Source organism: Arachis duranensis, chromosome 3, assembly GCF_000817695.3.
Source record: "Arachis duranensis cultivar V14167 chromosome 3, aradu.V14167.gnm2.J7QH, whole genome shotgun sequence".
Classification (NCBI taxonomy): Eukaryota; Viridiplantae; Streptophyta; class Magnoliopsida; order Fabales; family Fabaceae; genus Arachis; species Arachis duranensis.
In genome coordinates this window covers 34,269,214-34,283,384 of record NC_029774.3, presented here as the reverse complement: position 1 = coordinate 34,283,384, position 14,171 = coordinate 34,269,214, and the positions used below count along the sequence as shown (strand labels likewise).

The 14,171-nt window shown below is 36.4% G+C and overlaps 4 protein-coding genes across 6 annotated transcripts; 2 read left to right on the top strand and 2 right to left on the bottom strand.

Annotated features, from left to right (window-relative positions):
- Window positions 1-1,363: 1,363 nt before the first annotated feature.
- LOC107478653 (uncharacterized) lies at window positions 1,364-2,047 on the top strand. Its single transcript, XM_016098787.1, has one exon. It carries the CDS (start codon window positions 1,364-1,366, stop codon window positions 2,045-2,047), a length of 684 nt encoding a protein of 227 aa, XP_015954273.1.
- Window positions 2,048-6,397: 4,350 nt separating this feature from the next.
- Window positions 6,398-7,009, top strand: LOC107478677 (uncharacterized). Its single transcript, XM_016098808.3, has 2 exons — window positions 6,398-6,671; window positions 6,764-7,009. The coding sequence occupies exons 1-2, from the start codon at window positions 6,534-6,536 to the stop codon at window positions 6,929-6,931; spliced, it is 306 nt and encodes a 101-aa protein (XP_015954294.1). The 5' UTR covers window positions 6,398-6,533; the 3' UTR covers window positions 6,932-7,009.
- Window positions 7,010-7,663: 654 nt separating this feature from the next.
- Window positions 7,664-10,881, bottom strand: LOC107478616 (probable protein ABIL5). The gene is made up of 10 exons (XM_016098750.3): window positions 10,770-10,881; window positions 10,264-10,557; window positions 9,508-10,171; window positions 9,313-9,395; window positions 8,984-9,131; window positions 8,801-8,900; window positions 8,680-8,716; window positions 8,370-8,527; window positions 8,212-8,276; window positions 7,664-8,101 (listed from the first exon to the last, which is right to left on the bottom strand). Exons 3-10 carry the CDS (start codon window positions 9,598-9,600, stop codon window positions 8,015-8,017), a joined length of 771 nt encoding a protein of 256 aa, XP_015954236.1. The 5' UTR covers window positions 9,601-10,171; window positions 10,264-10,557; window positions 10,770-10,881; the 3' UTR covers window positions 7,664-8,014.
- LOC107478614 (proteinaceous RNase P 1, chloroplastic/mitochondrial) lies at window positions 10,635-13,868 on the bottom strand. 3 transcript variants are annotated; one of them, XM_052259210.1, is made up of 7 exons: window positions 12,230-13,867; window positions 12,060-12,149; window positions 11,796-11,977; window positions 11,579-11,699; window positions 11,360-11,428; window positions 11,050-11,214; window positions 10,635-10,891 (listed from the first exon to the last, which is right to left on the bottom strand). In XM_052259210.1, the coding sequence occupies exons 1-6, from the start codon at window positions 13,784-13,786 to the stop codon at window positions 11,077-11,079; spliced, it is 2,157 nt and encodes a 718-aa protein (XP_052115170.1). In that variant the 5' UTR covers window positions 13,787-13,867; the 3' UTR covers window positions 10,635-10,891; window positions 11,050-11,076. The 3 variants fall into 3 exon arrangements, 2 of the variants coding, with proteins under 2 accessions (XP_052115170.1, XP_052115169.1); XM_052259209.1 differs by having other exon boundaries at window positions 10,635-11,214; XR_008007118.1 differs by lacking the exons at window positions 10,635-10,891; window positions 11,050-11,214 and having other exon boundaries at window positions 11,579-11,682; window positions 12,230-13,868.
- Window positions 13,869-14,171: the final 303 nt, after the last annotated feature.

Sequence of the window (14,171 nt, the reverse complement as noted above, 5' to 3'; positions counted from 1 at the left end):
ATATTTGGTTATTAAATTTAGATAGTAATATATATATATATATATATTAATTTTAATGCAATTAAAGAATGTCATGTTATATATTTTGATTGTCAAATTTGTTATTAGTTATTGTGATATATAAAAAAGATAGAGTGGTTGAAGGAATGAAAGAGATAGAGAAACAGAAAAGGAGGAGGGGAGAACTCTTTAATTTTAGAAGAAAAGATTTGATTTTAATTATAATGATGGAATGATATGTGTCATATTTTGATTGTAAAATTAGTAAGAAAGAGAAAAGAACTCTTTAATTTTAGAGAAAAAGATTTGATTTCAATTGTAATGAAGAATTTTTTGTTGTAAAATTAGTAGGAAAGAAGAGAGAATTCTTTAATTTTGGAAGAAAAAATTAGATTTCAATTATAATAAAAAAATAACATGTGACACATTTTAATTATAAAATTAGTAATATATAATAGATATAATAATAATAACAACAACCCTCGTATGATCAAGAAATAAAGATGCAATAACAAAATTTTTAAAGTGATTCTTGACATTGGACTTATGTGTTATGTATCAAATTAATTTTTGAGATTTTATTTGTCTTATTAAATATTAATACTTTTGAAATTGATTTTTGGATACTATAATGATCCTTCAACTTCTTTTCAAAAGTAACTCTTCAGGCAGAGTAATGAGTTGAAATTTCGAATACTATGCAGGACATATGTAACTAAAACAAAATTTTGTTTGATTTTGGCCACTAATAAAAACATATGCAATGTAATTTTGTTATATCTAGGTTGCATTTCTAAGTTTGATTTTGGAAGAAAAGGTGTGCTAATGTTGGTGAAGAGTAAAAGAACAAAGAGTGACTACAGATAAAAAAAGAGAACTTAGAGTGGTTCTACGATTGTAGGATTCCTGGGGTTGAGATCAGCAGTATGTACAGAGAAAGTACAACTGCGAGTGGGATGCGAATTGAATGACGTAGTAGAGTGCGGTAATGAATCCGGTAGGTCGAGTGCGACAGGGACGCATCGTATTGATGGTGGCTTCAAGATAGCGAGGCTGGGAGGGGAGGTTTCATCTGGGTTGGTGGGTCCTCTTGAGCTCGTCGACATGCAGAAGGGGGAACGGGATTGTGATTTGGCAAGGGAGGGGATAAGGACAGGTTGCGGTCCGTACAAAAAATGTTCAAAAAGGGTTTGACCGGTTAAAGGACCGGACGGTTTGGAAGGCCAAGGTCTGGCAGTAACAGCGGAGGTAAGGTGTGTATTGCTGGTTTTAAATGATTTTTAGCTCTTGGAATATTAGGGGGTTGGCGGGAGTTGGAAAATTGAGTATGGTGAAAATCTTTAGGCGAAATTTTAATATACATATGCTATGCCTGGTAGAAACTAAAAGAGAGGTAGTAACTAAATTTGATGTTGTGCAACTGTGGGAAAATGATGCGGTAGGATGGGAGTATGTCGGGGCGGAAGGTGCTTCAGGCGGTCTATTATTGATGTGGGATGAAACGGTTTTTAAGATAGGCAACTGTTATAAAGGAGATAGATGGTTATGCGTGGAGGGGGAGCTGATCAAGCGTAGTTTTCGTTGTGCTATTTGTTTAGTGTATGGTGCGCATATTAGGAATGAAAAGCTGGTTGTGTGGGAAGAGCTAAGCTTTTTATCTGGGTTATGTAAAGTACCTTTTTGCTTTATGGGAGACTTTAATGAGGTCGTTAAAGTGGAAGAGAGAAAATGGGCTACTACTTTGACGGGGTCGGCAGCGGACTTTAAATCTTGGATTCAGGATATGGAACTAGTGGACTTAGACTTATCTGACCGCCTGTTTACCTGGTTCAGGGGCCAATCTTGTAGCCGCATTGATAGAATGTTGGTTACTTTGGAATGGCTAGAAGAGTTTTCCGATACTAGGCTACGAGGTGGTCCAAGAGGGTTATCGGATTATTGCCTAGTGGTGATGGAAGCTGCAAGGGTCGGAAGGGGGCCGAGACCTTTTCGAAGTCTTGAATCATGGTTCACTCATGAAGGGTTCTTGAGGATGGTGAAGGAGTAGTGGAGAAGCCTAGGAGATCAAGAAAGTAGACGATATGGTCAGTAATAGAGTGCATGATGGAACCTTGGAAGCAAGAAGGAAGGCACTGGTCAGCTCTTGTAAGAGGTGGTATATCAGGAAGGAGGTACATTAGAAGCAGATGTCAAGATCCAGGCATGCAAAGGAGATAGACAAAAATACTCGATACTTTCATAATTTAGCCTCAGCTCGAAGGAGGAATAACCGGATTGATGCTTTAATGATTCATGGAAGAGTAGTGAGGAATCAAGCCAGGATTAAGGTGGCTATAAGAGATTTCTACAAGGACTTGTACCAACAGGAGGTGTCACCTAACGTAGGTTTTTGGGATGGGTTAGTAATGCAGATAGAAGTGGAAGAGGCAACAGAACTGGAGTTGATGTCATCTGTTGAAGAGATAAAGGATGCAGTATGGGATTGCGAGTCAACAAAAGCACTAGGAAGTGACATATATAATATGAATTTCATCAAGAAGTGTTGGGAAAAAGTTGGGCAGGAGTTTACTGGAGCAGTCTTGGATTTTTTTCGGTCTTCTAGGTTACCTAGAGATTCGAATATCACTTGGGTGGCGCTGACACCGAAGTTTGTTGGGGCTAAAGAAATAAAAGACCTCAGGCCGATTAGTATGGTGGGTTGTGTGTATAAGGTCATATCTAAGGTATTGGTTCGGAGGATGAGGAAGGTCATGCCAGGGTTAGTAAGAGAGACACATAGTGCGTTTGTGAATGGCAGAAAAATTCACGATGGGGCATTGATAGCCTGTGAGACTGTGCAGTGGCTGAAGGCTAGGAAGAAGAGTGCTGCGATTATTAAACTTAATTTTCAAAAGGCATACGACCGGGTCAAATGGAGTTTTGTGGATATTGTTTTGCAGAAGATGTTCTTCGGCCATATATGGAGGGGGTGGATTAAGGAGTGTGTCTGCTCTGCGTCTATGTCGGTTTTGATAAATGGGTCCCCCACTGAGCCTTTCAAGATGGAAAGGGAACTATGACAAGGAGATCCTTTATCGCCGTTTCTGTTTGTGCTAGTTGTTGATGTGCTACATAGGATGATTAGGGAGGCATTGAGGAATGACCGCATCTATCCACTTTTGGTTGGAAGAGATAACATTGAGCTATCACACTTACAGTTTGCATATGATACCATTCTCTTCTATTCTACTGAGGAAGAGACTATCAGGAACTACAAGCGATTGTTACGTTGCTTTGAGCTGATGTCGGGGTTGAGTATCAATTTTGAGAAGTCTAGCTTCATTCCGGTTAATAGTGATCAGCATTGGGCGCGTAAGATGTGTCAGTTGCTGGGATGCAAGGAGGAGTCTCTACCAGTCTGATATCTTGGCATTTCTCTTGGAGCAAACCCGAGGCTTGTAAAGACTTGGAAACCGGTGATTGATAAGGTGGAAGACAAGTTAAGTATGTGGAAAGCAAAGACCCTAAACAAAGCGGGTAAGCTGGTTCTTATTAAGTATGTTCTGAATAGTTTGCCTATCTACTATCTTAGCCTATACAAGATGCCGAAGGCGATAGCGGAAAAGTTGATCTCACTCCAAAGGCGCTTCTTGTGGAGTAAAGAGAATGGGAGAAATGAGATACCACTAGTAAAATGGAAAGTGGTGATGGCTCCAAAAAAGGCAAGTGGTCTGGGAATTGGAGACGCAGTAATTCAGAATACAAATTTGCTCTTTAAGTGGTGGTGGAGGTTCTCGAAAGAGGATTGTCTCCTGTGGAAGAAAGTCGTCTGCTCCTGTAATAACTTGAATCCGAATGAGAAGCTGTGTGGTCAGCCTATACCTACAAGGAGGGTCCTTGGAAGGATATTTGTCAGTTACAAATCAGTGAGCCATATGTGAGAGAAAAAAATGATCAAGGGTTTGTATATGGATGTAGGGAATGGCAGAACAGTACGGTTCTGGGAGGATATTTGGTTACCTCACGGTGTTCTTAAAGAGTTATTTCCAAGGCTTTTCTCGGTCTCAAACCTCAAATGTTCTGTTATTGGGGATTATGGATTTTGGGATGGGCTAGAGTGGATATGGAATTTTCAATGGAAGAGAGAGTTTTTTCAGTGGGAGTTGACACTAGTAAACCAACTCCATCAGGTTTTACAGTCTGTTCAGCTAACATCTGAGAGGAAGGACAGAATGGTCTGGAAATTTGATAGATCTGGTATTTATTCGACTAACTCATTTATGCAGGTGTTGCAGGAAGCGGTTCTCTCGGAGGAAATAACAAGCTATAGCTTCACAAGTGCAATTTGGAAGGGTTTCGTTCCACCAAGGATCGAGTTATTCTCTTAGTTTGTGTTGGTGGGGAGGGTGAATACTAAGGACAGACTGTGTAGACTAGGTGTAATTAACCCAAATGATAGTACATGTGTCTTATGTGGTAAGTCTGTGGAGTCTGCTTTTCATTTGTTTGCTGGTTGTGAGATTTCCTGGCAGGTGTGGTGTGCTTGGCTATTCGTTCTTGGAAGGAAATGGACCATGCCTGGTACACTCAAACAACACTTTGAAAGTTGGACGAATGCTGCAGCAAGAAGAGGTGATAGGACGAGGTGGGTGATTGACTTCTTTGTTGTTATCTGAACAGTTTGGCTAGAATGGAATGATAGAATCTTCAGGAATCAAAATTCACGTGTGGTGGATATTATTAGTAGATCCTTCTTGCTCTTCGATGAGTGGAGTGGTGGTAAACCCTATAGTTGTTGATGACAATGTCGAAGATAACTAGGGGTTGTCATGACTAAAGTTGTTACTCCATCTTGTTGTGTTGAGCTTTTTTCTTTAAAAAAAAAGAAAAAAGAAAAGAAGAAGTGGAGAAGAAAAAAAAAGTCTAACCCTGATGAAAATTTTGTGTGTACAAACTGTTTTGATGCCCAAATATAACAAAACGATGTAGCATTTGCTTTTTACATGTGTTTAGTGTGATATTGGTGGTATTAATTCATTGCTCCGTTTGCTGAATTTTTATCAAAAACAAGTTGAAGGACCATTATAGTACTCGAAAATCAATCTCAAAAATATTATTAATACAACTGAAACTCTAGAAATTAATTTAGATCAATTTCAAAAACTATTTTAGAGTTTTAGTCTATGCGACACCCACATGAATATTAATAACTTCTCCAAAACGGAAGTTATATTTATTTAGGAGAGTAAAGGCAGAATGAGTGCAAAATGCTACGTCAAGCACAAAGGTTTGCGACTCTGATTTGTGGTAATCCATGGATAGACGGTGCAGTAATCCTTGGATCTGGATACACAGATTAAACAAAAAAAATCGTATTGTTATTTATTTAGTGTAGTGGAAATTTTATAATATTGTTATTTATGCATTGATGCAATAATATATAATTAAGTTGTTATATAATCTTTTAACTTATTCATATTATGGTTGTAAAGCAAGTTGATCATTATCAAACAATGAAGTAACCATTAAAATCAGTGTGTAAATTTAAAAAAATGACATCTGATAAACTATTTATTATTTAAAAGATTTTATTAGGTAGTCAATAATTTTTGTGAATAATTTGAATAAAAAATTTTAAAGTTGGCCTAATAAAATAAAAATACACTACATCTCTAAATTATCCACCTATATCTTAATATTAGAATAACTATTCGCACACCTAATGAATTGAATATCGGATATATCCATTGTCACATTGTTTAATATTTTCATTGTCTACCTATACTTTTCTTTATTTAAAACATCTTTTCGCTAAAGCTAAAATAAGTTTTTTTTAAAGAAAAATATAATTGTTTTAAGAAATGTTTTTTAGTTTTAGTATTTTTTTTACTTAAAAAAAATGGTCAAACATACTTGAAAACTAAAATATCTTTGTCTTATAACTTAGTGCCATCCAAATATACAAAGAGATTTTACAATTAAATCCTAATTTTAGATTAGTTAAAATTCAATCTTTTAATTTTATATCGCACAAAACTTAAACGCCAATAGGCCAATAGCTATTATATTTTTTTACGAAGAGTTTTCGGGTCAGTAGAATTTGCGATGTTTAATTATCAATTAGCTATTATTAATATTTTTAATGTTGTCAGATGACATCTAATAACATATGATTATTCATTTTTTTTGATAAATAAGTGCAGATCAAATTTTAACAAAAATATTACCACCTAGACTTCTCTCTTTTTCTACTGTGCGAGTGAAATGCGTATCTTGAGGAACTATTCAATATTTCGAAAGTACATCACTTGTTACTTAGTATAAAAAATAAAGAATTTAATTTTTACGTGTCGTCATAGATTAAAAAATTAATTGAAATCTATTGTTAAGGGGGGAAATGAAGATTTAGAAAAGGAAACTGAGGAGGTTACGTGTGAATTACAAAATGGTGCCATTTCATCTGCATCTATAAAATCTCTGAATTGGCAAAGCAAGGCAATGTTGGAAGCTAAGCTTCATAAGCAAGCCCTTCTGGCGGAAGAAGGAATATTAAGATGTTGGAAGGGAAAGGTATGGTGAAAGAAACTGACATGCCGTTAAAGATGCAAATCCAGGCCATGGCATGTGCTTCTAAGGCCCTTGACCTTTATGATGTTAATGATTGCATCTCTATTGCTGCTCACATCAAGAAGGTAATTAATTAATCATTAATGTACTTTTGTATTTGTGTATGTGTTGATCCAATCAATAATCATGATTCATGAAGTAGTTTTTTGATCTGCAGGAATTTGATAAGGTGTATGGAATGGGATGGCAATGTGTGGTGGGTTTCAATTTTGGGTGCTTCTTCACCCATTCACCTGGCACTTTCATCTATTTTGCTCTTGAGACCCTTAATTTCCTTATATACAAGGGAACCTCCTCTGATCTCTCTTCTCTTTCTGTAACATAGCATAGGTTTTCTTTATCATCTCAAGTATATCAATCAAACCATAATTAATTAAAATGTATGTTCTCCTTGTTTTATTCATTCTTATTTCGTGTCGTTAAGCTGCGTTTGTTTCTCAGAATATGATAAAGACACTGAAAATAAGACATAAATAATATATATACAAAATTTAGTGTTTTTGTATTCTATTTGGTGATAAAGTAGAATAAATTATAAAAATCTAATTTATTCTCATTTTTTTTATTAAAAAATTTTGAGAAAAAATATAATAATAAAAATATAATAATGAAAAATTAACAAAAATAACAAAGGAAAAAATGAAAAATAAATTGTATCATTTGCTAGTAGTTCTATGTCTTTACTGTTAAGATCGATACAAAATACACTAATTCAATATTTTTAGAAATAATATTTCTATTTATATCTTATGTGTCAAACATGAATCTGTGTCCCTGGCTCAGCTTCCCACACAGTCTAAGAATATATTCATTTCCTCCTTTTAACACAATGGGGTTACTTACCATTTTAACAAGAGTTTTGTTGTGATGATATTAACAAAAAGAAGAAATTAAAGAAAGATCAAAGATCGCATATCTTAGCTTGTTCCCTTGTCAGTCTCACTTGTTTGTTTGTCGTTATATCATTTATTTTCAACGAGGCCCGCAGAAAGGGATATATATCACATACAACTATTCAATCGTTAAATAAGTCACAAACCAGATCGCAATTGTAAAGGGTTACAACTCACATGCTGTGAGTTTGGAATTGCAACAATTACATGTGATATCATCATCATGTATTGTAACAGAATAAACAGAAAATTGTTGGAGCAAAACATAAATTGTGGAACCTGCCACAATAATTTTTTGTTGTGAAGATATTTACCCTATTTTGTAGTTAAAATTTCGCACTATTCCAGAATCACACCGCAATTATACAAATATTTGCTTACTACATAAGACACTTTAATTAACACTGCATTGTCATACGTGAAGAAGAGCAGGGAATGTGATACAAGGACCAAAAAAAGGAAAAGAATAACATTTTCCCTTAAGGAACTAACAGGTGAATATGGTGTCAAGTCTTTCACTGGATTCGTCTAGAACGTCGCATGCGCCATAAGAGGTCACTACCATGCGAGGATCTTCTGTGGCGTCCAACCTTCTGGGTACTCTACCCAAAATTGAAAATCAATGATACAGATTAGTGGATTACAGAGTGATCAACTCCATATTATGCAGATCAATCTACCATGATATATTAGATATAGAGCAGGCACTCACATGGAAATGAAATGAGGAATTTGGAACTTTTGTTAAGACTTCTAAACCATCCTGAACAGGTACCACTGTTGTTTAAGACGGAATTCGGAAAGGAAACTTTTGTTAGAGAAAAATAAAAGAAAATGATGAGAACAAACATGTGTAATAGCATTTGTTACCGGTGGCCAGGTTGTGATGTCCCTTGTTTGAAGCGGTTGTTTGCTTCAACTTAGAAGCTGGGCATGGTTTGCAAGTATACATAAAAAGTGGCAAATCCACAAGAGCCTCTGGTACATGTTTTTCTTCAGTCTTTGGTGGATTTTGATTTTCAGAATCTCTGCATTAGGGTGCCAAAACCATAAATATCAAGCATAGATGTATAAAAATATCTTTCACATTCATAGATTAAGCATGGTGTTTCTTGATTCTGACTTGTGGTCAGACATACATTACTCTATTAGATTCGGATATTAAGGATTGAAGTAGTACCTTAATTTGTCTTTGTTTGATCTCTCAAGGGAAGGTGCTGATCATGGAAAATACTTTAAAATAATAAATCATATAAAATAGGAATTGATTTGAAAAGTTTTGAGTGTTACGGAATACTTACGTGATGATAGATAACGTTTATGATACCTTTTCACGTTGTCGCAAAATTGCATTTTTGAAAGACCAGTTGTATGAGCATATTGTTCGCATGAGAGGAGTCTCTGTCAAAAGCATGTATAGTTCTCATTAGCATACTTTTTTGAATAAATTTATGATTTTCATGTAGCAAAGCAATAGCGCTAACTTGTTTGAGGCATTGGACTCGTGACTCAGCTTCAGAAAACGCATTTGTCTGAGAAATAAGGCCATCAAGTTTAGCTGAGACATTTCCAAGATGATCAACAACAGTGACCATTGTCTTGCGTATGTAGTCCTTTGTATTTTCCACCACACTGCAACCCTTATAAAATCCAATCAGTCATTTTCAATTATTCATACAAATTTACTTAGAATGTTTTATCAATTTTTTGTAGTTTGTACATCTAAGAGTAAAAAAATTCACTAAACATAACAGAAACCAATACTGGAGAAAATAATGTTTGAGCATGGTGAATGTTGTATTGTAGGACTCACATGCTTCTCTCTTTGCTGTTCAGGAATGTTGCTTCACAATACTCTGCAGCGTCGTGAAGCTGAGACCGCAGCGCCCTTAGCTCCTGAAACAACCATCAACAATACAAAGATGCAACTTTTCTGAACAATTGGTCGATATGGCATTGCTAACTGCTAAGAGAGTATGGAATATATATGATATATATGGATGTGAACCTTGAGAGACTCGTCAAAGTGCATGATTTCTTCTACCCTATCCTCAGCTTGTGCAGGATTTTCATAGGAACAAGAGTTCAAATTCATCTCCATGATGCAGTTACTGACTCTCTGGATGAAATACTAATTTGAAGTAGTGAAGGCACAGATTGTAATGAAAAAGAAGCAAACATAGGGTCTAAATGCTTCTTTTTTGACCGAGAATTGTGCATGTATTGTGTCCAATTATGACAAATCAAGAAATACTATATTGTATAGATTTTGGAGGCATATGTGATATGACAGAATAGACAAACACATAACTCACAAGCCCCCTTATAAAAAGGTTCTGCAGCCATGGCTAGCCAACATAGAGGATCATGACAAATAAACAGTTTCATTCCCGTGATTTTCTGTCTTTACCTACTTTTGTGCTTAAAAAGGAAAAAAAAAAAAAACCAAGGTAAAACGACTCAGCATATAATGTAATGACAGAAAATAAAGAGACTATGTCCGTTTAAAAATTGACACACACAAATTAGAGCTGCTCACTCCTCACTACAGTTTGATTGTTATATCTCAGTTTTTAAATAGATGCCTTGCAGTGTTGTGGTCAGTAGTAAATATTATATAATATGCATCAATTTCCGGGGCCAAAAGAAAGGTAACGCATCAATCTACCTCTCTGAAAACGATAAGAGAAACAGGAATCAATAATTTCATGTTATCTTTATATTTTGAATTGCACATGACTTGTTGGAGGGTGGAGAGCTTAACTGTGCTTGGCATAAACAGCATTAGAACGTGCAATACCTCATGTCATGTGAAATACAAATAATACACAAGCCACAGCACCTTACTGGTTTTTGGTCATATACTAATACAAAAGTTCCTATCATGGGTCGTTTGGATTTGCTAGACCCAAGGCCAGCTTCAGCGATTGGGCCCATTTTCTTGCTTAAATTTTGTTGAACAGTGATTAATTTATGCCAATGAGTCGTAACTCAAACAGCATATGTCCTCCCTTCTCGCTAGGAGGTCTCGGGTTTAAGCCCCTAATGTAACTTGACCCTTCCAAAAAAAAAAAGATTATTCTATAGCAATCATGAACATACCCAGTTAATTTTCTAATTCATAGTTCAGTATACTTGAAAAATGACAATTGAACTTCATATATGAAAATCAATGGTACAACCAGCAATCTATCCTACAGCCGCAATTTTAGGTAATATCCGAGTTTGTATATTAGGACAACAATGCTTAAAAAATATAAATTTTTGTACATTTCTCGAGGTGATTCCTTAAGCTCTTTGCGCTTGCCAATATTCTGCTGTTGCATTGTAACTCCTTGGTAGAAGCGGTTGTAGTTGTAAGAGCTGATCTTGCAAATTCCCCTGATTAGAGTCTAATTTAAAGGATCAGAATATCATGTTATTCACCATTGAAGTGATATGCAGAGTTATTAAACTAAGTAATGAGTAAACTGATATCAGTAATTTCATTGAAACAACAATAGCCAATGACATTGTAAACTGTAAAAGGAACAATGGAAGCAATATGTACGAGATACAATCCTCAGTGATTAAGCCTTCAGTTATTTCCAGTAGCCGTTGAAGAATCTTCACAAACCATGCCTGAGGTCGAGCGGGTAATGCACAACCATCTTCTCTCTGATTCATAGTTAACTTCTGTCTCAATTGGAACATGCCAGTGGCCTTGCTCTGATTCCTGCTAACCAAATATGCCATGTTATATTCCCTTCTCATTTTCTTCTCTTTACATATCCATTATTTCTATTCAGCTTCACATCTTTTAGGAAAAAACAAAAGATGAAAATATTAGCTCCCTGATGTTCTAAAGAGCTTTCCAGTACCTGAATTACAACGGAACAAGGAGGCGGCATGTGAAACTGCGGACCAGAATCAGTGAAACTGAACCGTACCTTAAATTTGAACAAGGATACTAGTGTTAAAAGTATGGTAATAGAATTAATGGCGATAAATTATACCCTATTTGATCAAATATATTATACAAAAAGCATGCAGCAAGACTATCAAAACAAAGCCTTGATAGAAAAACTTTCTTTGCTCACCTGATGCCTCTCTTTCCACTTGGGGAAGAAATCATTTCCCAGAAGCTGAAATAGATGATCTCTCATCTCATCGTTTGTAACAAGTAAGCATTTAAATTTTATAGCTGCATACAACCAATACCTGAAGCAAAGGTCAGTAAATGAAGGATGATATGCATAATTTATTGAAACTGAATGAATAAGTTGTTGAAATTATATCATCCCATATTGTTCTTACCAGTCATCATTTGATCCTGTAGGTGTTGCATAGAGTGCATCAGCATTATTCCACCTATCAATCAGCGCCCTGTTGATTGGTTCACCCATTTTCTCTCCTTTGATTCGACGATGATGCAAAATAATAAGGGGAAATTTTCTTGAAGGGAGCTTTTGCCGTATTCCATTAACAACAGCATTGACCTAAAGGTTTCACCTCAGAAAAAATTAATCAACAGTCACAGCATGCATAAAAGCTGAATATTTTGCACATTCAGTAATTTACCATGGATGGCTTGAATTTCCTTTGACGGAATAGACCTACATTTGCAGCATCTACTACTGCTTCAAAAGGTCCATGGTTGTCAAGCCAGGCCTGCAATTCACAATTCTATTCATTCCACTGCATCCATGTAAAATGAGACCAGAACTAAAATACATTATCTAGTTGCTTACTTGAAATTTCTGAAAGTTCAACTTTTTCTCCCTCATCACAGCAATGGATGCCACTGACTTAGCAAAATTCTCAGTTTCAATAGGATCAAGATCAATAGTGGCTAAGTGCACTCCACAGCATTTACACATTCCATCATCTCCAATTGTTGTATGAGAAACTTCCCATTTTCCCTTTCCCAACCAACCTTGTCCATGCCAACCTCCACCACTATTTTCCATTGCTTCCTTTATTGATCTTATATCCCATTTTCTTTTCCCTAATCTAGAAGCCTGTCTACCCTTAAACCAATCAACAATCAAAGATGCAGTAGAAGGTGAGACTTTCCTTACACTACTTCTTAGTTTATGCAACACATAGTATACCTTGTCACCCTTGCCGGCTTGTACGCTTACCCTTAAGAGTGCCTCCAATTCAGGCTCTTCAGGGTAGACGCCATCGTCAAGCATGTGCTTTTCAACATCAAATGCTTTATCTATTTCTCCATTACTACAATAGGTAGATAGAGCAGGACCATAAGACCGTAACCGAGGATTTATCCCCATGATCTTCATCTGCTTCACCATCTCAAAAGCCCTATCACCATCTCCCATGGACATGGCCATTCTAGCCACAGATGTCAATGCAGCTTCATTCACTTGGACCTTATCCAAACACATACTATCATATATTTCGAACCCTCTCTGTAGTGCATATTTCTTGACATCCTCACTAACCATAATTCCGTGATCTTCTTGTCTGCTAGAGCTAGAACCATCTTTTACAAACGAAGAATCCTCATTTGCAAAAGGGTTTCCTGATTTCTCAGCAGAATTGAAAGCTGACACCAAGACTTCACTTTCTGAAGCATAATTCAACTCTGCTGAATCATTGCCCTCATCAGTGGCTGATGAAAGCAATGCATTCAAAGTTCGAGAACCGGTTCCACTTTTAGCGGGTCGAACAACACCAACAGCAGCAGAAGAACAAAGATACAAGAGAACGGTGTAATGGTGCTGGCCCAACTTGACCCCTTTAGCAAGAGCTGAGTCATATAAGGACAATGCTCCCATCACATCCCCTCTTTTGGAGCACATATCAAGAGCAACCCGCAACTTCAACTCTGGCGAATCTTGATCTTTCTTCTTCCTCTTCTTCTTATTCTTCTTGTCCTGCTCCTCCTCCGTCATGTTCACCAGATTCTCCTTCTCCTTCTTCTGCCATCTCTCAGTAACCGCTTGTCTGCCACTACTACTATCACTCAAGGTAGAGGAAGAAGAAGCGGTTCTGTCTCTGTAATCACGTGTTCTCCTATTGAACCTGGTGTCAGGGTCAGCTTTCACTGAGTTTCTGGTTGGTGTTTCAACTAGAGATTTGACCGAAGAGTAGCCAGGCCCGGTTTGATGTTGTTGTTGTTGGCGTCGTTTTTGTTTGAAAGAGATGGTCTCGTGAGGATGATGTGAAGAAACACGTGATGTGAGTTGGAAGGGGTTTCTAAGAGGAAAGGAGGAAGAGGAAGAAAAAGAAGAGAGGGAAAATGAGAGAAGGCGTTGGGGTTGGAGTGTGTTGAAGGTGGCCATGTGTGGCTTTTCCCTTCACCTCTCCGAGCTTTGAAGGTGATAACGAAGATTGGGAGAATTGAACCGGTCAATGAACGGTCAAATGACTGGTTCAACCGTTTAATAATTTAACCATGATCGACCAGTTTAATAAAAGATGAAATAAAATAATTAAAAATATAATATAAATGTTTTAATATTTAAATTTAATGACAGATATAATAATAAAATTTAAAATTTTACACTCACATAATAACTTATTTATATTTTATCATTAAAATTTCACATTTAAACCTAAACATCAAAATATATTGTTCTTGCGAGAAACTTTATTCCGAGATATAGGTCAAATGCAGTTGGAACGGTGTTTGTGATGCATTTCTTTCGTGCGCTGTACCTTAAGATC

What these genes read in the sequence shown, in the direction of transcription:
- LOC107478616 (XM_016098750.3), bottom strand. Translation starts at nt 9,600, where the DNA reads ATGGAGATGAATTTGAACTCTTGTTCCTATGAAAATCCTGCACAAGCT. An exon ending in ACATCACAACCTGGCCACCG is followed by an intron (nt 8,277 to 8,369) that starts GTAACAAATGCT and finishes CTTAAACAACAG; the next exon opens with TGGTACCTGTTCAGGATGGT. An exon ending in ATTCCTCATTTCATTTCCAT is followed by an intron (nt 8,102 to 8,211) that starts GTGAGTGCCTGC and finishes AATTTTGGGTAG; the next exon opens with AGTACCCAGAAGGTTGGACG.
- LOC107478653 (XM_016098787.1), top strand. Translation starts at nt 1,364, where the DNA reads ATGCTATGCCTGGTAGAAACTAAAAGAGAGGTAGTAACTAAATTTGAT.
- LOC107478677 (XM_016098808.3), top strand. Translation starts at nt 6,534, where the DNA reads ATGTTGGAAGGGAAAGGTATGGTGAAAGAAACTGACATGCCGTTAAAG. An exon ending in TTGCTGCTCACATCAAGAAG is followed by an intron (nt 6,672 to 6,763) that starts GTAATTAATTAA and finishes TTTGATCTGCAG; the next exon opens with GAATTTGATAAGGTGTATGG.
- LOC107478614 (XM_052259209.1), bottom strand. Translation starts at nt 13,786, where the DNA reads ATGGCCACCTTCAACACACTCCAACCCCAACGCCTTCTCTCATTTTCC. An exon ending in GGAAATTCAAGCCATCCATG is followed by an intron (nt 11,978 to 12,059) that starts GTAAATTACTGA and finishes TGAAACCTTTAG; the next exon opens with GTCAATGCTGTTGTTAATGG. An exon ending in ACAGGATCAAATGATGACTG is followed by an intron (nt 11,700 to 11,795) that starts GTAAGAACAATA and finishes CCTTTGCTTCAG; the next exon opens with GTATTGGTTGTATGCAGCTA.